Genomic DNA, 24211 nt, shown 5'->3' on the forward strand with positions numbered 1-24211 from the left:
AAGCACCGCCTTGGCCCGATTAAAGCTCGCCCTCCTTCTCGCCACCTCCGCACTCCAGTCTTGATAAACGCGGATCACCGCGTTCTCCCATTTACTGCTCCGAGTTTTCTTCGCCCATCTAAGGACCATTTCTCTATCCTTAAAACGGAGGAATCTCACCACTATGGCTCTGGGAATTTCTCCTGCTCTCGGTCCTCGCGCCATCGCTCGGTATGCTCCCTCCACCTCCAACGGACCCGCCGGGGCCTCCGCTCCCATTAACGAGTGCAGCATCGTGCTCACATATGCCCCGACGTCCGCTCCCTCCACACCTTCAGGAAGACCAAGAATCCTCAGGTTGTTCCTCCTTGCGTTGTTTTCCAGTGCCTCCAACCTTTCCACACATCGTTTCTGATGTGCCTCCTGCGTCTCCGTCTTCACCACCAGGCCCTGTATATCGTCCTCATTCTCGGCTGCCTTTGCCTTCACGACCCGAAGCTCCCGCTCCTGGGTCTTTTGTTCCTCCTTTAGCCCTTCGATCGCCTGTAGTATCGGGGCCAACAGCTCTTTCTTCATTTCCTTTTTGATCTCTTCCACACAGCATTTCAAGAACTCTTGTTGTTCAGGGCCCCATGTTAAACTGCCACCTTCCGACGCCATCTTGGTTTTTGCTTGCCTTCCTTGCCGCTGTTCTAAAGGATCCACTGCAATCTGGCCACTCTCTCCTCCTTTTTCCATCCGTATCCAGGGGGGATTCCCTTCTGGTTTACCGCACAGTGTTTTTAGCCGTCAAAATTGCCGTTGGGGCTCCTATCAAGAGCCCAAAAGTCCGTTTCACAGGGAGCTGCCGAAACGTGCGACTCAGCTGGTCATCGCCGCACCCGGAAGCCCTCCTCTTGATAATCTTGACAATAAGCCCTTAACATTGTCTTTAATGTCTGATGCCACCTTTCTAACGCTCCCTACGATTCTGGATGGTATGCAGTTGATTTAAATTGTTTTATTCCTAAGCTATCCATAACTTCTTTGAATGACTTTGAGGTAAAATTTGATCCTTGATCCGATTGTATTTCTGTGGGTAGTCCATATCTAGTAAAGAATTTAAGTAACCCCTCCACAATCCTTTTAGCTATAATACTGCGTATTGGAATGTCCTCTGGAAACCTAATAGACACGTCCATTATAGTCAAAAGATATTGATTCCCACTTTTCATTTTAGGAAGTGGTCCTACGCAATCAATTAGGACCCTTGTAAAAGGCTCCTCAAATGCTGGAATGGGTATTAAGGGTGCTGGTTTTATCACTGCTTGAGGTTTCCCTATCACTTGACATGTGTGACATGATCGACAAAATTTAACTACATCTTTATGATGTCCAGGCCAATAAAAATGGTTTTGGATTTTATCTTGAGTTTTCCTTACTCCCAAATGACCTCCCACTGGTACCTCACTCACAACGCCTCCTTTCTATACCCTACCGGCAATATCACTTGATGATCTTCTGCCCACTTTTCATCCGCCTGCATATGTAAAGGTCTCCATTTTCTCATCAAGACATCACTTTTACGGTAATAACACTCAGATTCCTTTCCGCCATGCTTTCTGATACATCCGTTTTATTTCTATACCTTTCTGTTGTAACTTCGCCAATTTTCCTGAACTAAAAATATCCGCCTCATCCTCCACCTGTTCTTTTCCAACTACCTGATCAAAAATCATTTCTGATAATGGCACTTCACCTTTATCTTCACTCTCTGATTTCTCCTCTTGTCTTAACCTGTGACTTTGCAACCTTGTTACTACACAATCCGGAAAAATGCCAGGATATCTGTCCTTCAACACTTCAGTTGTCTGATTTTCCACTGGCTTATCAACCACAGTAGGTATCACTCCCACCTGCGATCCAGCTATATCATTACCCAAGATAAACAGTATTCCTGGACAAGATAGTTTCTCTATTACTCCTACTACCACTTCACCACTCTTCACTGGAATTTCCAACCTTAACTTATATAATGGAACACGACTCTTCTCAATCAGAATTCCACATATTACCACCTTTTCTGGCAATATTCCTCCCAAACTACATAACTCCTCATCTCTTACCATCAAAGATTGACTAGCTCCCGTGTCTCTTAAAATTGTGACTGCTTTACCTGCTCCTCCTGATACACATGAGTAAACGTTACCCACACAAGTAACTTCTTTAAAGAGATCTGGCACCTTCTTATCAATCACCAGGCTGTACAATCTTTTGCACCTCCTTCGCTTCACTTGGGCTTTCCTGTACCACTTTAACAAACCCCACTGTCTTATCCTGTTTTACCACATCAGCCTTCCCAGTGCTTTTCTTCAACCACCAACACTGACTTTACATGGCCTAGTTTATTGCAGTGAAAACATATGAAACTTTTCATGTCTCTTCCATCCTCCTGGATTTCCTTTTTTTTTATAAATATATTTTATTGAAATGTTTTTTCCCTGAGCAACATTTTTCCCGCTGACAAAACAAGCGAAACGATAACAGTAACAAAATAGAAATTTTTTAACTTTTTAACAATAGTAATAATAATAATAATATACAAGTAACAAAACCTCGTACTCTATTGACCTATACTCAAATAAGTCTCCTCCCCCCCTCCCCCCCCCTTCCCCCTGGGTTGCTGCTGCTGGTCATCTGTCTTCCCTCTAACATTCCCCTAGGTAGTCGAGAAATGGCTGCCACCGCCTGGTGAACCCTTGAGCCGATCCTCTCAGGGCAAACTTTATCTGCTCCAGTTTAATAAACCCCGCCATATCGTTTACCCAGGCCTCCAGTCCGGGGGGTTTCGCCTCCTTCCACATGAGTAGGATCCTGCGCCGGGCTACGAGGGACGCAAAGGCCACGACATCGGCCTCTTTCGCCTCCTGCACTCCCGGCTCTTCCGCAACTCCAAATAGAGCTAACCCCCAGCCTGGATTGACCCGGGCCTTCACCACCTGCGAAATCACTCCCGTCACTCCCTTCCAATACCCTTCCAGTGCCGGGCACGCCCAAAACATATGTGTGTGGTTTGCCGGGCTCCCGCCACACCTCCCACATTTGTCCTCCACTCCAAAGAACCTGCTCAATCTTGCCCCCGTTATGTGTGCTCTATGTAGCACCTTAAATTGAATCAGGCTAAGCCTGGCGCATGAGGAAGAGGAATTTACCCTGCTTAGGGCATCAGCCCACATACCCTCCTCTATCTCCTCCCCTAATTCTTCTTCCCACTTTCCTTTTAGTTCACCCACCGACTCCTCCCCCTCTTCCCTCATCTCTCTATGAATCTCTGACACCTTGCCCTCTCCAACCCACACCCCTGAAAGCACCCTGTCCTGTATCCCCTGTGTCGGGAGCCACGGAAATTCCCTCACCTGTTGTCTAGTAAACGCCCTCACCTGCATATATCTCAAGAAATTCCCCTGGGGTAACTTATACTTTTCCTCCAGTGCTCCCAAAAGTCCCATCTATGAATAAATCTCCCACCTTCCTAATTCCCAACTGGTACCAGCTCTGAAATCCTCCATCCATTCTTCCTGGGGCGAGCCTATGGTTGTTCCTGATAGGGGACCCCACCAGGGCTCCCCGCACCCCTCTCTGTCGCCTCCACTGTCCCCATATGTTCAGTGTTGCCGCCACCACCGGGTTCGTGGTGTACTTTTTCGGTGAGAACGGCAGCGGCGCCGTCACCAGCGCCTCTAGACTCGTCCCTTTACAGGACCTTCTCTCCAGCCTTTTCCACGCTGCTCCCTCACCCGCCATCATCCATCTACGTATCATTACCACATTGGCGGCCCAATAATAATCTCCCAAGTTCGGTAGTGCCAGTCCCTACTGCGCTGAAGGAACCCCCTCCTTACTCTCGGAACTTTCCCTGCCCACACAAAGCTCGTAATGCTCCTATCTATTTTATTAAAAAAGGTCCTGGTGATTAAAATAGGGAGACATTGAAATACAAATAAGAGCCTCGGGAGGACCATCATCTTAATTGCTTGCACCCTGCCCGCCAGCGATAAAGGCTGCATGTCCCACCTCTTAAAGTCCTCCTCCATTTGTTCTACCAGCCGTGTCAGATTAAGTCTGTGCAAGGTTCCCCAGCTCCTAGCGATCTGAATCCCCAAGTATACGGAAGTTTCTTTCCACTTTCCTTAGCGGTAAGCCTTCTATCTCTCTACTCTGGTCTCCTGGATGTATCACATATAATTCACTCTTCCCCATATTTAACCTATACCCCGAAAATTCCCCGAACCTCCTCAAGATTCGCATAACCGCTATCATCCCCCCCGCTGGGTCCGACACGTATAGCAATAGGTCATCCGCGTATAACGAGACTCGGTGTTCTTCTCCCCCTCTAGTCACCCCTCTCCATTTCCTGGAGTCTCTCAGCGCCATGGCCAGAGGTTCAATTGCCAGCGCAAACAACAATGGAGACAGCGGGCATCCCTGTCTTGTTCCCCTATATAATCGGAAATACTCCGATCTATGTCGACCTGTAACTACGCTTGCCGTTGGTGCCCCATAAAGTAGTCTAACCCAGCGAATAAATCCGTTCCCAAACCCAAACCTCCTTAACACTTCCCATAAATACTCCCACTCCACCCTATCAAATGCCTTCTCTGCGTCCATTGCTGCCACTATCTCTGCCTCCCCCTCCACTGAGGGCATCATTATCACCCCTAATAGCTGTTGCACGTTAACATTCAATTGTCTCCCTTTTACGAACCCTGTCTGGTCTTCGTGCACCACCCCTGGGACATAGTCCTCTATCCTCGATGCCAGCACCTTTGCTAGCAGTTTGGCGTCCACGTTCAATAGTGAAATAGGTCTATAGGACCCACACTGCATCGGATCTTTGTCCCTCTTCAAAATTAGCGATATCGTCGCCTCCGACATTGTCGGGGGTAGTGTCCCCCCTTCCCTGGCCTCATTGAACGTCCTCGCCAACAACGGGGCCAACAAGTCCACATATTTTCTGTAGAATTCCACCAGGAACCCATCCGGCCCCGGGGCCTTCCCTGCTTCCCAGTCCCTTAATAACCTCGTCCACCTCAATCGGCGCCCCCAGGCCTGCCACCGCCTGCTCCTCCACTTTCGGGAACCTCAACTGGTCCAGGAACTGCCGCATCCCCTCCTCTCCCTCTGGGGGCTGAGACCTATACAGTTCTTCATAAAAGGTCTTAAACACCTCATTTATCTTTCCTGCCCTTCGCACAGTGTCTCCCCTTTCATCCCTAATTCCTCCTATCTCCCTCGCTGCTGCCCTCTTTCGCAGTTGGTGCGCCAACAGGCGACTAGCCTTTTCCCCATATTCATACCTCCTCCCCTGTGCCTTCCTCCACAGTACCTCCGCCTTTCTGGTGGTCAGAAGGTCAAACTCGGTCTGGAGTCGTCTCCTCTCCCTGTACAGCTCCTCCTCCGGGGTCTCTGCAAATTCCCTGTCCACCCTTAAAATCTCCCCCAGTAATCTATCCCTTTCCTTGGCCTCTGTTTTCCTTTTGTGGGCCCCAATAGAAATCAACTCTCCTCTGACCACCGCTTTTAGTGCTTCCCAGACCACTCCCACAGGGACCTCGCCGTCGTCATTGACCTCCAGGTATCTCTCGATACACCCCCTCACTCTTGCACACACTCCCTCATCCGCCATCAGTCCCACATCTAATCGCTAGAGTGTTCTCTGCTCCCTGTCCTCTCCTACTTCCAGGTCCACCCAATGTGGGGCATGATCCGAAACCGCTATGGCTGAGTATTCAGCTTCTTCCACCCTAGAGATCAACGACCTTCCTAAAACAAAAAAATCTATCCGGGAGTACACTTTATGGACGTGGGAGAAGAAGGAATACTCCCTAGCCCTGGGTCTAAGAAATCGCCATGGATCCACTCCCCCCATTTGGTCCATAAACCCCTTAAGTACCTTGGCCGCTGCCGGCCTTCTTCCCGTCCTTGAGCTGGATCTATCTAGCCCCAGGTCCAGCACCGTATTGAAGTCCCCTCCTAAAATCAAATTTCCTGCCTCCAGGTCCGGAATACGCCCCAGCATCCGTCTCATGAACCCCGCATCGTCCCAATTTGGGGCATACACATTAACCAACACGACCTCCATTCCCTCCAGCCTACCACTCACCATTACATATCTACCTCCACTATCTGCTACGATGTTCTTTGCTTCAAATGCTACCCGTTTCCCCACCAAAATGGCCACCCCTCTGTTCTTTGTGTCCAGTCCTGAGCGGAACACCTGTCCCACCCATCCTTTCCTTAGCCTAACTTGGTCCGCCACCTTTAGGTGCGTCTCTTGGAGCATAACCACGTCTGCCCTTAGTCCTTTCAAATGCGCGAGCGCTCGGGCCCTTTTTATCGGTCCATTCAGGCCTCTCACGTTCCACGTGATCAGCCTCACTGGGGGGCTACCTGCCCCCCTCCCGTGTCGACTAGCCATTACCTTCTCTAGGCCAGTCCCATATCCCGCCTCCGCGCTCCCGCTCGCTCCCCCAGCGTCGCATTCCGCCCCCGACCACCCTCTCTTTAGCCATTTCCTTTTGGATTTCCGCAGCAGCAACCCAGTTGTCCCCCCCCCCCACCCCCCTCCCGCTAGATCCCTATCTAGCTTGATTGCTCCCCCCATATCACTTCCGTAAGTCAGCTGACTTCAACTGACCCCGGCTACTCCTGCTCGCTCCTCGACCCCCCCCGGTGTGAGGGAACTCCCATCCGCCTTGCGCCTGTTTTCCCGCCTTATTCTTTCTGGCGCGGGAACATCCCTTTACCTGACCCGCCTCTTATGGTGCAGCTCCCTTTCCCCTCCCCCGCTCCTTCCCCATTCTCCGACTATGTCCCGCCTCTCCCCCCTCACCGGCGCCCACATTTCCCCAGTGTCCCCCCCCTTCCCTGTTTACTTCTCGATTGACTTTCACCATCCCATTAACAAAAACAATAATAACAACAATAACAGTTCCCTGCAGCATCAGTCCCTCAGTTCCGGTCCAGTTTCTCTTCATTGATGAAGGACCATGCTTCCTCCGCCGTCTCGAAATAATAGTGTCTCTCCTGATGCGTGACCCATAGTCTTGCCGGCTGCAGCATCCCAAACTTCACCTTCCTTTTGTGCAAAACCTCTTTGGCTCGGTTGAAGCTCGCCCTCCTTCTCGCCACCTCCGCACTCCAATCCTGGTAGATCCTTACCACCGCATTCTCCCATCTGCTACTCCGCACCTTTTTAGCCCATCTCAGGACCTCTTCTCTGTCCTTAAGGCGGTAGAATCGCACGATTATCGCCCTCGGTGGTTCTCCCGCTTTTGGTCTTCTCGCCGGGATCCGATTTGCCCACTCCACCTCCATGGGGCCCGCAGGGGCCTCAGCACCCATCAGTGAGTTCAGCATCTTACTTGCATATGCTCCACAGTCCACTCCTTCCACACCCTCCGGGAGACCTAGTACCCTAAGGTTCTTCCTTCGCGCTCCATTTTCAAGGGCCTCAATCCTGTCAGCACACTTTTTATGAAGTGCCTCGTGCGTCTGAGTCTTGACCGCCAGGCCCAGGACCTCTTCCTCAATACCTGACACCTTCTGCTCCACCACGCGAAGTTCAGTCTCCTGGGTCTTTAAAGTCTCCTTAAGCCCCTCAATTGCCTGTAACAACGGGGTCATTACCTCCTTCTTCAGCAGGTCCACACACCGTCTCACCACCTCGTCCTGCTCAGGCCCCCATGTCACCTGTGGTTTCTCCGCCGCCATTTTGTTCCACTCCCTCTGACCTTCTGGTTGCAGATTCTTCGGGCTGCAGACGCCGGCGCCGGTTTTTCCCTCCGTCGTTCGGGGGGGACTCCCTTCCCTCGTGCCTCGCACCAGGTTTTACGGCCGTCAAAGTCCCCGTTGGGGCTCTTAAAAGAGCCCGAAGTTCCGTCGGAGCTGGAGCCGCCGAAACGTGCGGCTAGCTCATCCCTGCCGCAACCGGAAGTCTGGATTTCCTTTTTAATCGTAGGTACACTCTCCTTATTATCTCTGATCAGATCACCTTTACCTTTACCACTTGAGTACTTCTCATGTCCCCAGTTTCTATCCCTCACACGTTGAAACTGATGTCGCAAACCAAACTTTGATTTATGAACTAATTCATAATCATCTGCCATTTCCGCTGCTAATCTCGCAGTTTTAACCCTCTGCACTTCCACATGAGTTCTCACTACATCAGGAATTGAACTTTTAAACTCCTCCAAAAGTATAATTTCTCTGAGAGCTTCATACGTTTGGTCTATTTTCAAAGCCCTTATCCACCTATCAAAATTACTCTGTTTGATCCTTTCAAACTCCATATATGTTTGACCAGGTTCTTTCCTTAAATTTTTTTTTTTTTTTTAATTTATTTTTATTCAAAATTTTTCAATGATTTTTACAAATCACTACAAAAAGAAAAACAACGAAAAGAAAACATAGCAATAAAACAGAAAACAACGTAACCATTTAACAATTTAACAAAACAAGGTGGGGTATCTGCCCTTTACAAATGAAAACCATCCACCGCCCAACCGCCCCACCCCCCCCCCCCCCCCGCCCTCCCCCCTGGTTTGCTGCTGCTGACCTCCACCTACCGTTCCGCGAGAAAGTCAAGGAACAGTTGCCACAGCCTGGAGAACCCCTGCAAGGACCCTCGCAAGGCAAACTTTATCCTCTCCAACCTGAGAAATCCCGCCATGTCACTGACTCAAGCCTCTACGCTTGGGGGTTTCGTGTCCCTCCACATTAACAAGAGCCTTCTCCGAGCTACCAAGGAGGCAAAGGCCAGAACAAAGAACAAAGAACAAAGAAATGTACAGCACAGGAACAGGCCCTTCGGCCCTCCAAGCCCGTGCCGACCATACTGCCCGACTAAACTACAATCTTCTACACTTCCTGGGTCCGTATCCTTCTATTCCCATCCTATTCATATATTTGTCAAGATGCCCCTTAAATGTCCCTATCGTCCCTGCCTCCACTACCTCCTCCGGTAGTGAGTTCCAGGCACCCACTACCCTCTGCGTAAAAAACTTGCCTCGTACATCTACTCTAAACTTTGCCCCTCTCACCTTAAACCTATGCCCCCTAGTAATTGACCCCTCTACCCTGGGGAAAAGCCTCTGACTATCCACTCTGTCTATGCCCCTCATAATTTTGTATACCTCTATCAGGTCGCCCCTCAACCTCCTTCGTTCCAGTGAGAACAAACCGAGTTTATTCAATCGCTCCTCATAGCTTATGCCCTCCATACCAGGCAACATTCTGGTAAATCTCTTCTGCACCCTCTCTAAAGCCTCCACATCCTTCTGGTAGTGTGGCGACCAGAATTGAACACTATACTCCAAGTGTGGCCTAACTAAGGTTCTATACAGCTGCAACATGACTTGCCAATTCTTATACTCAATGCCCCGGCCAATGAAGGCAAGCATGCCGTATGCCTTCTTGACTACCTTCTCCACCTGTGTAGCCCCTTTCAGTGATCTGTGGACCTGTACTCCTAGATCTCTTTGACTTTCAATACTCTTGAGGGTTCTACCATTCACTGTATATTCCCTACCTGCATTAGCCCTTCCAAAATGCATTACCTCACATTTGTCCAGGTTAAACTCCATCTGCCATCTCTCCGCCCAAGTCTCCAGACAATCTAAATCCTGCTGTATCCTCAGACAGTCCTCATCGCTATCCGCAATTCCACCAACCTTTGTGTCGTCTGCAAACTTACTAATCAGACCAGTTACATTTTCCTCCAAATCATTTATATATACTACAAAGAGCAAAGGTCCCAGCACTGATCCCTGTGGAACACCACTGGTCACAGCCCTCCAATTAGAAAAGCATCCCTCCATTGCTACCCTCTGCCTTCTATGGCCTAGCCAGTTCTGTATCCACCTTGCCAGTTCACCCCTGATCCCGTGTGACTTCACCTTTTGTACTAGTCTACCATGAGGGACCTTGTCAAAGGCCTTACTGAAGTCCATATAGACAACATCTACTGCCCTACCTGCATCAATCATCTTAGTGACCTCCTCGAAAAACTCTATCAAGTTAGTGAGACACGACCTCCCCTTCACAAAACCGTGCTGCCTCTCACTAATACGTCCATTTGCTTCCAAATGGGAGTAGATCCTGTCTCGAAGAATTCTCTCCAGTAATTTCCCTACCACTGAAGTAAGGCTCACCGGCCTGTAGTTCCCGGGATTATCCCTGCCACCCTTCTTAAACAGAGGAACAACATTGGCTATTCTCCAGTCCTCCGGGACATCCCCTGAAGACAGCGAGGATCCAAAGATTTCTGTCAAGGCCTCAGCAATTTCCTCTCCAGCCTCCTTCAGTATTCTGGGGTAGATCCCATCCGGCCCTGGGGACTTATCTACCTTAATATTTTTTAAGACACCCAACACCTCGTCTTTTTGGATCACAATGTGACCCAGGCTATCTACACCCCCTTCTCCAGACTCAACATCTACCAATTCCTTCTCTTTGGTGAATACTGATGCAAAGTATTCATTTAGTACCTCGCCCATTTCCTCTGGCTCCACACATAGATTCCCTTGCCTATCCTTCAGTGGGCCAACCCTTTCCCTGGCTACCCTCTTACTTTTTATGTAAGTGTAAAAAGCCTTGGGATTTTCCTTAACCCTATTTGCCAATGCCTTTTCATGACCCCTTCTAGCCCTCCTGACTCCTTGCTTAAGTTCCTTCCTACTTTCCTTATATGCCACACAGGCTTCGTCTGTTCCCAGCCTTTTAGCCCTGACAAATGCCTCCTTTTTCTTTTTGACGAGGCCTACAATATCACTCGTCATCCAAGGTTCCCGAAAATTGCCGTATTTATCTTTCTTCCTCACAGGAACATGCCTGTCCTGTATTCCTTTCAACTGACACTTGAAAGCCTCCCACATGTCAGATGTTGATTTGCCCTCAAACATCCGCCCCCAATCTATGTTCTTCAGTTCCCGCCTAATATTGTTATAATTAGCCTTCCCCCAATTTAGCACATTCATCCTCGGACCACTCTTATCCTTGTCCACCAGTACTTTAAAACTTACTGAATTGTGGTCACTGTTACCGAAATGCTCCCCTACTGAAACATCTACCACCTGGCCGGGCTCATTCCCCAATACCAGGTCCAGTACCGCCCCTTCCCTAGTTGGACTGTTTACATATTGTTTTAAGAAGCCCTCCTGGATGCTCCTTACAAACTCTGCCCCGTCTAAGCCCCTGGCACTAAGTGAGTCCCAGTCAATATTGGGGAAGTTGAAGTCTCCCATCACCACAACCCTGTTGTTTTTACTCTTTTCCAAAATCTGTCTACCTATCTGCTCCTCTATCTCCCGCTGGCTGTTGGGAGGCCTGTAGTATACCCCCAACATTGTGACTGCACCCTTCTTATTCCTGATCTCTACCCATATAGCCTCACTGCCCTCTGAGGTGTCCTCTCGCTGTATAGCTGTGATACTCTCCTGAACAAGTAGCGCAACTCCGCCTCCCCTTTTACATCCCCCTCTATCCCGCCTGAAACATCTAAATCCTGGAACGTTTAGCTGCCAATCCTGCCCTTCCCTCAACCAGGTCTCTGTAATGGCAACAACATCATAGTTCCAAGTAGTAATCCAAGCTCTAAGTTCATCTGCCTTACCCGTAATGCTCCTTGCATTAAAACATATGCACTTCAGGCCACCAGACCCGCTGTGTTCAGCAACTTCTCCCCGTCTGCGCTGCCTCAGAGCCACACTGTCCCTATTCCCTAGTTCTCCCTCAATGCTCTCACCTTCTGACCTATTGCTCCCGTGCCCACCCCCCTGCCATACTAGTTTAAACCCTCCGGCCTCTTTCGACTCCTGCACTCCCGGATCGTCTGATACCCCAAATATCGCTATCCCCCAGCTCGGTTTTACCCGAGTATCCAAGATCTTGGACATAGCCTTTGCAAAGCCTTTCCAAAATCCTGTAAGTGCTGGGCATGCCCAGAACATATGGGCATGGTTCGCTGGGCTCCCTGAACACCTCACACACCTGTCCTCCACTCCAAAGAACTTACTCATTCTCGCCCCTGTCATATGCGCCCGGTGCACCACCTTAAACTGAATCAGGCTAAGCCTGACATAAGATGAGGAGGAATTGACCCTGCCCAGGGCGTCAGCCCACAGGCCCTCATACAGCTCCTCACCCAGCTCCTCCTCCCACTTGCCCTTCAGCTCCTCCACCGAGGCCTCCTCCGCCTCCTGATATATTTCCGATATCTTGCCATCCCCTACCCACACGCCCGAGACCACCCTGTCCTGTATCCTCTGGGCAGGCAGCAGCGGGAATTCCCCCACCTGCTTTTTCACGAACGCCCGAACCTGTACCTAAAGGTATTCCCCGGAGGTAGCCCAAATTTCTCCTCCAGCGTCCTCAGACTAGCAAAAGTCCCATCAATGAACAAGTCCCCCATCCTTTTGATACCCGCCCTGTGCCAACCTAGAAACCCCCCCATCTATTCTACCCGGAACAAACCTGTGATTGTTCCATATCGGGGCCCAGACTGATGCCCTTGCCTCTCCCCTGTGCCGTCTCCACTGCCCCCAGATCCTCAATGCTGCCGCCACCACCAGGCTCGTGGTATACTGCTTCGGCGGAAGCGGCAATGGTGCCGTTATTAGTGCCCCCAAGCTAGTATCTTTACAAGATGCCGCCTCCACGCCGCCCCCTCTTCCTCCATTACCCATTTCCGAATCATGGATATATTCGCTGCCCAGTAATAGCTGCAAAAGTTCGGCAGCGCCAACAACCCCCCCCCCCCCCCCCCCGCCCCCCCCCCGCCGGCTGCGCTCCAAGAACAGTCTCTTAACACGCGGGGTCCTGTTTGCCCACACAAGTCCCATAATAATCCTATTTACCCGCTTGAAAAAGGACTTGGGGATGAGAATGAGAAGGCACTGGAAGACGAACAAGAATCTGGGGAGGACCGTCATCTTTACGGACTGCACCCTGCCCGCCAGGGAAAGCGGCAGCATGTCCCACCTCTTAAAGTCCTCCTCCATCTGATCCACCAGCCGTGCTAAATTGAGCTTGTGCAGGACCCCCCAGCTCTTAGCCACCTGAATGCCCAAGTAGCGAAAGCTCCTCTCCACCATCTTGAGTGGTAGCTTTCCCAGTCTCTTTTCCTGGCCCCTCGCATGTATCACAAAAAGCTCGATTTTTCCAACATTCAGCTTAGACCCCGAAAAGTCTCCAAAATCCCTAAGAATCTGTATGACCTCCCCCATCCCCTCCACCGGATCCGCAATGTACAGGAGGTCATCCACATACAGTGAAACACGATGCTCCTCCCCGCCTCCCCGAACCAACCCCCTCCAGTATCTGGACTCCCTCAACGCCATGGCTAGCGGCTCGATCGCCAGGGCAAACAGCAGGGGGGACAGGGGGCACCCCTGCCTCGTCGCTCGATGTAATCTAAAGTACCCCGACCGCAGCCGGCTCGTCGACACACTCGCTACCGGGGCCTGATACAACAATTTGACCCACCCTATAAATTCCTCTCCAAACCCAAATCTGCCTCACACTTCCCACAGGTACTCCCACTCCACCCGATCAAAGGCTTTCTCCACGTCCATTGCCACTACCACTTCTGCATCCCCCCATTCCGAGGGCATCATGATCACATTCAGGAGCCTCCGCACATTTGTATTCAACTGCCTGCCCTTCACAAACCCCGTCTGATCCTCATTAATCACTCCCGGGACACAGTTTTCAATCCTGGTGGCCAAAATCTTGGCCAACAGCTTGGCATCCACATTAAGGAGCAAAATCGGCCTATAGGAGCCACATTGCAACGGGTCCTTATCTCGCTCGAGGATAAGCGAGATCAGAGCCTGCGACATCGTTGGGGGAAGGGTTCCCTTTTCCTTAGCCTCATTGAAAGTCCTCAACAACAGCGGACTCTGCAGCTCCGAGAATTTCCTATAAAACTCTACGGGAACCCATCCGGTCCCATGGCCTTGCCCGCCTGCATACCCCCAAACCCCATAACCAGTTCCTCCATCTCAATCGGGGCCCCCAATCCCTCTACTCGCCCCTCCTCCACCTGTGGAAACCTCAGTTGGTCCAGGAAATGCCTCATTCCCCCCCCCCCCCCCCCCCGCCCTCCGGGGGTTCTGACTCATACAATTTGCCATAAAAGTCCTTGAAGACCTCGTTAATCCTTGCCGAGCTCAGCACCGTGTTACCGCCCCCCCCCCCCATCTCTAATACCCCCAATCTCCCTGGCCGCCTCTCTCTTCCGCAGCTGATGCGCCAGAGACCTACTTGCCTTCCCCCCATACTCGTGCACTGCTCCCTGTATCTTCCTCAACTGAGCCTCAGCCTTCCCCGTGGTAAGCAAGTCAAACTCCACCTGCAGGCTCCGGCGCTCCTTCAATGACCCCTCCTCGGGAGATTCCACATACCTCCTGTCCACCCGAAGTATCTCCCCACCAATCTCTCCCTCTCCATCCTATCCCTCTTCTCTCTGTGGGCCCTGACTGAAATTAGCTCCCCTCTGACAACTGCCTTCAGTGCCTCCAAGACCACACTCATCAAAACCTCCCCATTATCATTGGTCTCCACATAACGTTGGATACCCTCTGAACCCGCTCTTTACATTTCTAAACCTTTGTCTGTAGGCTTCAGGCATTAGTTCATATGCACCCAAGATGGATTTTTTCGCCTCCTCATACGTCTTAGACACCTCCTCTGATAGTGATGCAAACACTTCACTAGCTCTACCTACCAACTTTGTTTGAATCAGTAATACTCACATCTCCTGTGGCCATTTCATTTGTTTCGCTATCTTCTCAACTGAAATGAAAAAGGCTTCTACCTCCTTCTCATCAAACTTTGGCAATGCGTGATCATACTTAAATAGATCCCCACCAAGCCATCGACGATGAAGCTCTTTCGCTTCATCCTCATCACTATCCTCCAAATATACGTTTTTCTTTCCATCCGCCAATCTCCACTGACTGTCACGTTTCATGGCCATTTTCCCAAGTTCAAATTATCTCTCTCTTTCCCTGTCGTCTCTCTCTCTCTTTCTTTTTCATCTCTCTCTCTTTCTCGCTCTCTTTCTTTTCCCCTGATCTGCATTTCCCTTTCTCTGTCTTTTTTGTTCTGCTAGGGACATTCTTTCCTGTCTCCTTTCTTCTCTCTCCTTTTCTTTTTCATCTCTTTCTCTTTCTTTTTCTTTTTCCATGATCTGTATCTCCCTTTCTCTCTCTTTTTGTTCTGCTCGGTATATTCTTTCTTTTTCTCTCATTTGGTATTCAAGCTGCTTTCATTCTTTTTCATGGTCAAGTTGCTTGATTTGTAACTGATGTTTTGCCATTTCTACTGCGTCAGACTGTATCTCAGGCAATTTTAAATGCTCAGCTACCGCCGTAAGTACCTCATCTTTTTGTACCTTGGCAGGTAATGTTAAATGCAATGTATTTGCCAAATCTAACAGTTTGTTTTTAGTCTCTATTCGCAAGGTACTGCGTGTGACCATCTTCGCCCCCCAAAACTTCTGAGCCTCTGAAAGAGCCATTGTCTACAACATATTCCCTACTTAAACTATAATACCACACATGAAAAGTTACCATAATATGCTCACCCCTCACCGTCTTTAAGTTCGCAAAGCCAACCCAATAGATAGACTTTTACCCCGGACAAGCCCACAATTTGTTATGGGCCAGGATTTAGAGAAGCCCAAAGTGTACCATGAGTTCACCTGACCCACACGTTTGTGGTATGGGGAGCACACGGCCCACTCTACAGGTATGGTGCAGCAGAATTTAAAAATATTTTTAAAAGCGAAATAATGTTTATTCTATGAACTCAGTTAACCTTTTAAAAACATACACTGAACATCTTAGCAACCATCAATTCAAAAACAACCCCCAAAGAATACAACACTCTAAGTAATCCTTAAACTTTCCTTTTAACATCCATAAGACATAAAAAATCCCTTTTAAAAGAAGCACATCAGGTTTAAATTCTCTACTGAGAGCAGTTATCACTCTGAATTCACCAAATGATCTAGAGATAGTCTTTAGATTGCGGAGAGATCAAAATTACACCTTCTGTGGCTGGCTGCAGCTCCAACACTAAAAAGGAAACTTAAAAACACAGACACACCCAAGCTTTTCCTCAAAGCGAAACTAAAAAGCAGAGCCAGAGCTCAGCTCCACCCCCACTCTGACATCACTGCAGTCACTTGAGCAGACAAACATTTCTTAAAGTGACATTCCCATGACACTATTCATTTCTGGTATTTATTTACTGTTTTATTCATTCATGGGATGTGGGTGTCACTGAGCCAGCATTTATTGTCCATCCCTGACAGCATTTAAGAGTCAACCACATCGCTGTGGGACTGGTGTCACATGACGACAGATGAATAATGGGCTATTATGACAATCGTTTTGTGGCCACCATTAGACTTCTTTTAAAAGTAAAATATTTTTTGTTGAACTTTTATCATTTTATACCCAAATAAACAAAATTTACACAAATTACGAGCAACCCCAATCCACAAACCCCCTTACCACCGCCACCCCCAACCCCCCCACCCCCCGAACCCCAGACCCACTGATTGTGCCCAATTCCTAAAGATAGAAGACAAAGGTCACCACCACCAGTAGGTCCGGGCTCAGGATCCACCCAAGACAGCCACCAACCTCACACCTAAAATGAGACAAAGATCAGCCCTTGGTCCCAGTCAGATCACTAACCCCCCCCCCCCCCCACCCCCCCCCCCCCCCCCCCCCACCCCCATATACCTGAAAAAAGATTTCCAGAGAAACAATTCCCTCCTCCCTCCCCCCAACCAAACAAATAAGCTAGGCTCACTGAACCTTGACCAATCAGGTCCAACAAGCTGCAGCCCCTCCCTCCACCTCATTCCCGTTCACTAGCTGAAACCTTACAGCGAGCAAAGGTAACCCCCCTCCCAGGGTGTATGTTCAAAAATGACGCTCCCTAGCCCGTCCCAGCTACAGAAGAGTAACCAAAGCCCAACACTCTTACAATACTTAAACATCCCCTGGGGCCATATATTCCCCATACTGTTACCCTGACCACTACCCCCGACAACCGTAGCCCCCGCAATCCCAAACATACAATGGATACAAACTGCAGCAGATCTCAAACGAATGTCCCCATTAAAGTCTCAATCAAATTCATTTAATCGAGTCCAAGTCCGTGCTCCTTGACAAAAGCCTCCATTTCCTCCTCTGTATTGAAAAAATGATCTTTCAACCCAAAAGTCACTCCCAGCCTCATCGGGTACACCACTCCAAACCGGACTCCAATCCTGAAAAGCGCTGACTTTGCCTTATTAAAAGCCGCAGTCATTTCACCAAATTGCCCCAACATCTTGGATGATGCTTCCTTCCCACCCTGAGTCCCGATTCACTTTGGCCCATTGCAGAATCCGCTCCTTTTCCTCGAAGCTGTGGAATCCAATAATCACCGCCCGTGGCTGCTCATTCGTCAGAGACTTCCGCCAGAGTACTCAGTGGGCCCGATTCACATCCTGAGGTAATTCTGTCCCCCCACCCCCACCAGCTTGGCAAACATCTGAGAAAATACCCAGTCGGCTTCAGGCTCTCCACCTCTTCCAGCAACCCCAAGGTTCTGAGGTTTTGTCTCCTCGACCTATTCTCCAAATCATCCACTTTTGCCCTCAGAATCTTGTTCCTCTCCTCCACCACCAGCAACCTCTCAGCTTCCAACGAGGTGATTCGATCACCATGCTACGACAATGCCACCTCCACACCCCTCAGCACTTCTCCATGTTCCTTCACCGCCTGAAAGATTTATTTCCAGCTTCACCCGAATCGGGCTAAGTACCTGCTCAATACGCAGGTAAGGGGATGTTCTTGGATAGGGATCAATGGGGGGAAAGGGGGAGTTAGCGTAGCCAAGCTTGTTGAACTACTACTGGGCAGCAAATATTGCAATGGTTAGGAAATGGGCGGTGGAGATGGGGTCGGTTTGGGGGTGGATGGAGACGGCCTAGTGTAAGGGGACCAGCTTGAGGGCACTGTGGTTAGCACCCCTTCAATTCTTGCCAGTCAAGTATTCCATGAGTCCGGTGGTGGCATCAGCACTGAAGGCTAGGAACCTGTGTCGGCAGAACTTTGGATTGGAAGGCATGGCTTTGTGGGCCTGATTTGCGATAATGATAGGATTGCGCTGGTGGGGTTGGATGCAAGGTTCTGGTGGGTGGCGGGAGGTGGGATAGAATATTTTAGGGATTTATTTGTTAGAGGGAAGCTTGCAGACTTGGAGGAGCTGGAGGTGGGGTGGGTACCAGTTGCCCTTGGGAATGGGTTCAGGTATCTGCAGGTTGGTGACTTCATGAGTAATGAGGTGCCATTGTTTCCAGTAATGTTGCCCCCGTTATGCAGGATAAGCTTCTTTCCGAGGATGAAATCGGGGAGGGCAGGGTTGCGGATATGTATGGGGAGTTGATGAAGAGGGAGAGTGCTCCCATGGAGGAGGTTTTGCTTAAGTGGGAGGAGGAGTTGGGTGGAGCGTTGGGGGCCGGAGTATAGAGTGAGGCTCTGTGGAGGGTGAATGCGTCCTCATCATGCACAAGACTAGGCCTTATCCAATTGAAGATGTGCACAGGGCCCACATGACGCTGTTTAAGATGAGTCAGTTTTTTCCAGGGGTGGAGGATAGGTGTGAGTGATGTGCCGGGGGGGTCTGGCGAATCATGTCCGAGGTTGAGAGGGTTTTGGAAGGGATTTTTGGATGTAATGTCAAAGATTTTGGGTACAGATAGCTCTGAATCCGGATGTGACAATATTTGGAGTGTAGGAGGATTAGGGAGTACAGGTGGGAGAGAGGCCGACATGTTGGCCTTTGCCTCCGATAGCCCGGACGGGTGTTGTTGTGCCGGCGGGACTCGGAGCCGCCGAAGGCTGGGGTACGGGTGAATGATTTGGCAGAGTTCCTGCATTTGATAAAGATCAAGTTCGCCATTTGAGGTTCGGAGGAGGGCTTAACCCACATCCCATGAAAGAATTTTTAAAAATCCAGGTTTACATATTTAAGTGTGCAGTTAAACTCACTTAAATATGTTCGCACAGGAATCTCCCAAGGCCCGTGATCGATCACCCACACCTCGGAGACCTTGTCATGGTGCCGTTTAGCACTAGTCCAATCAAATGTGGACAAGGCAGAATGCCACCTGGGGATGTCTTCCAGGAGATCGGAGGCTCCCGTGTGGATGGGCTCTGGGCTGGGTGGTACCCTGGCAGATACCACCCAGGCACCCTGGCAGTGCCTTCTGGGCACCTGAGTTTGTCAGTGCAAGAAATAAATGAATGTAAGTGCGGCTTCAGTGGGGCTTTCCTCGCCGAAGCCTAAAAGAAAAGTCCCGTTTATTAGCGGATATATTCTCTGTGCGTGATACACCCTGCTAAACCCGTCCAAAACGGGACTCTGTTTTTTCCCCATTAAATAGCGCCCATAGTGTCTAAGCTTTGAGTGGGAGGTCATTTACATTAATAGTACTTGATAGCAATTATAATTCAAACCAACACTGACCATCTTCGTGTTCTGGCACCAAAAGAGAAAATACTGGAAAGTCTCAGCAAGTCTGGCAGCATCAGACCTGCTGAGATTTTCCAGCATTTTCTCTTTTAGTTTCAGATTCCAGCATCCGCAGTAATTTGCTTTTATTCGTGTTCTGGCACTGTGCACTGGTTGCCTGCTCCAATGGGCGTGATATACTGGTGTCAGACATGGATTTGCAACTGTGATCCCACAAAAGTAAGGCTCCTGAATTCTGCCGGGTTGCCAAATATTGCTCAGGCACGTTTTTGTGGGGAGAGAAGAATATTTGGAGTAGATGAGTCACAACAGGCGCCTTTCGTCCACCTCATCACAGCCAGCTAGGAAGGATAGTGAGAAGATATGGCATGGCGTCCCTCCCAACATATGGGAGGCATGGAATGGTGCATGGGAGTGGGTGACACAAATAGGGAAAAATTACATTAAAATCAAACACAAATAAGAAACAAATACTAGGGAGTCTGCAAAATTGAAGTAAAATTAAGATGGATCGTCAAGACTTCGTGATTTGTGTTGCCTCACGGCGCCAAGGACCCGGATTCTATCCCGGCCCTGGGTCACTGTCCGTGTGGAGTTTGCACATTCTCCCTTTGTCTGTGTGGGTCTCACCCCCACAACCCAAAGATGTGCAGAGTGGATGGACTGGCCCTGCCAATTGCCCCTTATTTGGGAATTAGGTACTTTAAATTAGAAAATAAGACTCCTTGTTTTGAATACAAAGAAAGATTGTGTAATTTTACGGGTTCTCTAGCTTTACCTTTGCTTCCCATTCCATCCCAGCGAGTGAAATTCCAAGTAGTATGGTCACTGTTATGACTCCAATAATCCGGATATCATTTGTAGGATCCACCATTGTTGCATTGTAGTCCTGTGGAAATGTTAATGTACTTAGATTAACATGAGTTCTTGCACAATGTCCATTAAGTCACAATAAAAATGAGAATACACATTTTGGATCTTGATGGCTACTAGAATTCCACATCTCCAATGAACATATTTGTCATTAGACATACACCCAGTCTCCTTCATCAAAAGAGCTATTCTTGGGTCTACCAACAGCAGAGGCACCAGTATCCACCTACCTAGGGGAAGCATAGTCCTGTAAAATGCAACGGGTTAAGCTCAACATTGATCTTGTATGACACAATTGGTCAAATTCAGGTCGGTTTCACCCTGTGGGGTAAATACGCTGATCACAAACAGATCACAGACATGTTCAGACATTATGTTGGACTGATAAAGCTATTGAATGTTTTTGTGATTCTAACAATGAATTCTATTGGAAAGAAAATGTAAAAGCAGACCATTTAAAAACCACACTCGTCAAGATTATGGCCAACATTTGTCATCTCACTCTGAAGACGGTTGTTATGCAAAGACTGATACTGACAGTTTCAGAAAACTGGTCATTAAGCTAATCATTGGGGCTTAAAAGGGCAGCACGGTGGTGCAGTGGTTAACATTGCTGCCTCACGGCGCTGACATCCCAGGTTCGATTCTAGGTCACTGTCTGTGTGGAGTTTGCACATTCTCCCCGTGTTTGCGTGGGTTTCGCCCCCACAAACCAAAGATGTGCAGGGTAGGTGGATTGGCCACGCTAAATTGCCCCTTAATTGGAAAAAATGAATTGGGTACTCTAAATTTTTATTTTTTTTAAATTAAAAAATAAAATCATTGGGGCTTAATAATAATAATCGCTTATTGTCACAAGCAGGCTTCATGAAATTACTGTGGAAAGCCCCCAGTTGCCACATTCCGGCGCCTGTTCGGGGAGGCTGGTACGGGAATTGAACCCGTGCTGCTGGCCTTGTTCTGCATTACAAGCCAGCTGTTTAGCCCACTGTGCTTGTCTGAAGCACACATTAAACCAGCTTGTCTGAAGCACACATTATTTTACAGGATTCCTGAGCATTCATTGGCACCGGATAATGGTGAACTTCCAATTAGTTCGCACTTTGTGATTTATCTAGCAACTCGGAGTACTCGGAGGAAACCCACGCAGACATGAGGAGACCATGCAGGCTCTGCACAGACAGTGACCCAGCGGGGAATCGCACCTGGGACCGTGGCGCTCTGAAATGCTATGATAAAATTACACATCTGCTTATTTCATAAGGGCCCCTTTGTTGGATTATGGATGATGGCATAGCTCTGCCTCATAGGATTTTGTGGCCTTCTTTTCCAAGAGAATAACATGAGGAGAAATAAATTGACAATAAACCAATTTAAATTAAACAGGCTAGGCAGCTGTTTCATTATTTTGTGAATTAGATTGAATACAAGTCATAATATAACAGTAACTCATTTATTACATTTAATATTGGGTTAGATTTTTCATCCATTCATAGTTAAGGGATTGACATTCTACATGCATCTCACTTTGTTGTTGAGTATATTGGTACCAGGCCCTTAATTCTGGATAATCTTCACAATTTAAGCAATGTGCACAAATATTGCAGGTTATCAAGTAAATGCCGGTGTACTCCTCGAGACTGCTTTCGTTGACCTGCCCTTCACAGCCTTTCTCCTCAATGTCATTCTGAGCTTTCATTCCGAACTCAACTAGCTCGGAAATGTTGGCAAAGCTGAAATTCACCATTATTCTGTCTACTCATGTTATTCTCTTAGAAAAGAAGGCCACAAAATCCTATGAGGCAGGGCTATGCCATCATCCATAATCCAACAAAGGGGCCCTTATGAAATAAGCAGATGTGTAATTTTATTATAGCATTTCGGGGCAGCACGGTAGCACAAGTGGCTAGCACTGTGGCTTCAGAGCGCCGGGGTCCTCGGTGCCATTCCCCACTGGGTCACTGTCTGTGCAGAGCCTGCACGTTTTCCCAGTGTCTGCGTGGGTTTCCTCCGAGTGCTCCGGTTTCCTCCCACCGTCCAAAGATGTGCAAGTTAGGTGGATTGGCCATGCTAAATTGCCCTTAGTGTCCAAAAATGGTTAGCAGGGGTTATTGGGTTATGGGGATAGGGTGGAAGTGAGGGCCTAAGTGGGTCGGTGCAGACTCGATGGGCCGAATGACCTCCTACTGCACTGTATGTTCTGTGTTAATTTGATCCAATTGTATTTCCTACTCCTTGCCTTTGAGGGAGTACCTGGTCTTCAGAGTAATTCTTGTTGCTAACTTTTGGTTGGTTCAATTGGATCTGTTTTATAACCTTTGCTCTCGAGTCGCCAGGTATCTTTATGATACCGCCGCGAGGTTCAAGTTCAAGTAATGATCAATAACTCAATACACCAATTAGTAAGATTCAAATCAAAGCACATTTATTATACACAGTAACCGCTACTCATGCATAAATTCTACTTCTAAGCTACTTCTATAACTAACAGGCCTATACTTAGCTTCGGACTGGCCCACCAGGTCAGAGGACCAAATGGCCTTTCGTTTGGGTTCTGAGTCTGTGAGATTCAAAAGTTGGTACGGACTGATAGCTAGGAGCGCCTATCTCGTAGCGAGCGTTGACTTAAGACTTACGGTCTCTTGGCGGCAGTTGAACCGGTCACTGTCAAGGGTTGGTTCGCGTTGCTGAGTGACCCGGTCAAGAAGAACGATTTGAACTTGGGGGCTTAACTTTATAGTCCCCAGGGGCTTCCCGCCTTTTGGGGCGGACCCTGTACCTGGTTCCAAGTGATTGGACTTTGTTCCAATCGCTTGGTTTGATTTCTCCAATACTGGAGCGGTTCCCTGATCGATGGGCGGTCTTGAGGTGTCCGTTAACCTCTTTTGTGTTGGCTCCTGCTGGCTCCGAGGAGTCTGTCTTGGATTTGTTTATCCCAAATGTTTTGATTGTACCCGGGGATCGCTCATTAGTATGTAGATGGCTGCTACATTATTATGCAGATGGCTGCTTGTATCAATGCTGTCTGGGCTTTTGCAGAGTTTAATACACAGTAAATGTGCACCTGCCAGTTTCTGCCTCTGTTGGCTGAATTTCCCTGCAGCCTTTGCTGTCTCCATTTTGCGTCGCGAGTTGGCCAACCCAGGTGGCTACATTCTCTATGGTGGAAAATTTAGAGCCTTATGTGGGAATCATGAATGCTGACCTCCATCCGATCATTCAGTGTCACACTATCCTCAAGTATTTTGAGAATGAACCCTCGCAAGAATGGATTGGTATTCATGGCTCTTGCAAAAAGGCACTGTGACAATAGTTTGAAATGAATGGAACTTACAACGAGGAGATCGCTCACGGTCTCAGCGAAGCCAACAGTGTGCATAGAAACTGCCACCGCATTTGCAAAAGCAAAGATGAGACCGATGGAACCTCCCAGTTCGGGTCCGAGGCTCCTGGAGATGAGGAAATATGTGCCGCCTGAGCAACAACAAAGAACACAGGAATGTAAGCCAGTTTACTGTAAGCACAGGCAGTGTAAATGTACAGTACAAAAACAAAGACCTATCATCTTCAACATGGGCCTGATTCTAAAAATAGATCTTCTATAATTACTAATTTAGTCTTAGGGAAATGTAAGCAGAGGCCCTCTGTGATTTCTACCAGTTATACACAATCTGTGTATAATTTAAGCAGGACTTGTAATTTGCTCCACCTTTGCTGGCCCTTTCCACAATACTTTCCTCTTAAATTTCAGTTCAAAAACAGAGAAATCCTGCCAAAGGCA

The 24211-nt window shown here is 48.7% G+C and overlaps 1 protein-coding gene across 4 annotated transcripts in view; it reads right to left on the minus strand.

Moving 5' to 3' along the window:
* The window catches only part of slc12a3 (solute carrier family 12 member 3), a 143158-nt gene that overhangs the window by 102441 nt on the left and 16506 nt on the right, over positions 1-24211 (minus strand). For all 4 annotated transcript variants that reach the window (XM_072518420.1, XM_072518421.1, XM_072518419.1 and 1 more), the window contains 2 exons: positions 23765-23904; positions 20336-20446 (listed from right to left, as the gene is read on the minus strand). In XM_072518420.1, coding sequence (XP_072374521.1) covers positions 20336-20446; positions 23765-23904 — 251 coding nt within the window. The remainder of the gene's footprint in view (positions 1-20335; positions 20447-23764; positions 23905-24211) is intronic.

Source organism: Scyliorhinus torazame, chromosome 10 (genome assembly GCF_047496885.1).
Source record: "Scyliorhinus torazame isolate Kashiwa2021f chromosome 10, sScyTor2.1, whole genome shotgun sequence".
Lineage (NCBI taxonomy): Eukaryota > Metazoa > Chordata > Chondrichthyes > Carcharhiniformes > Scyliorhinidae > Scyliorhinus > Scyliorhinus torazame.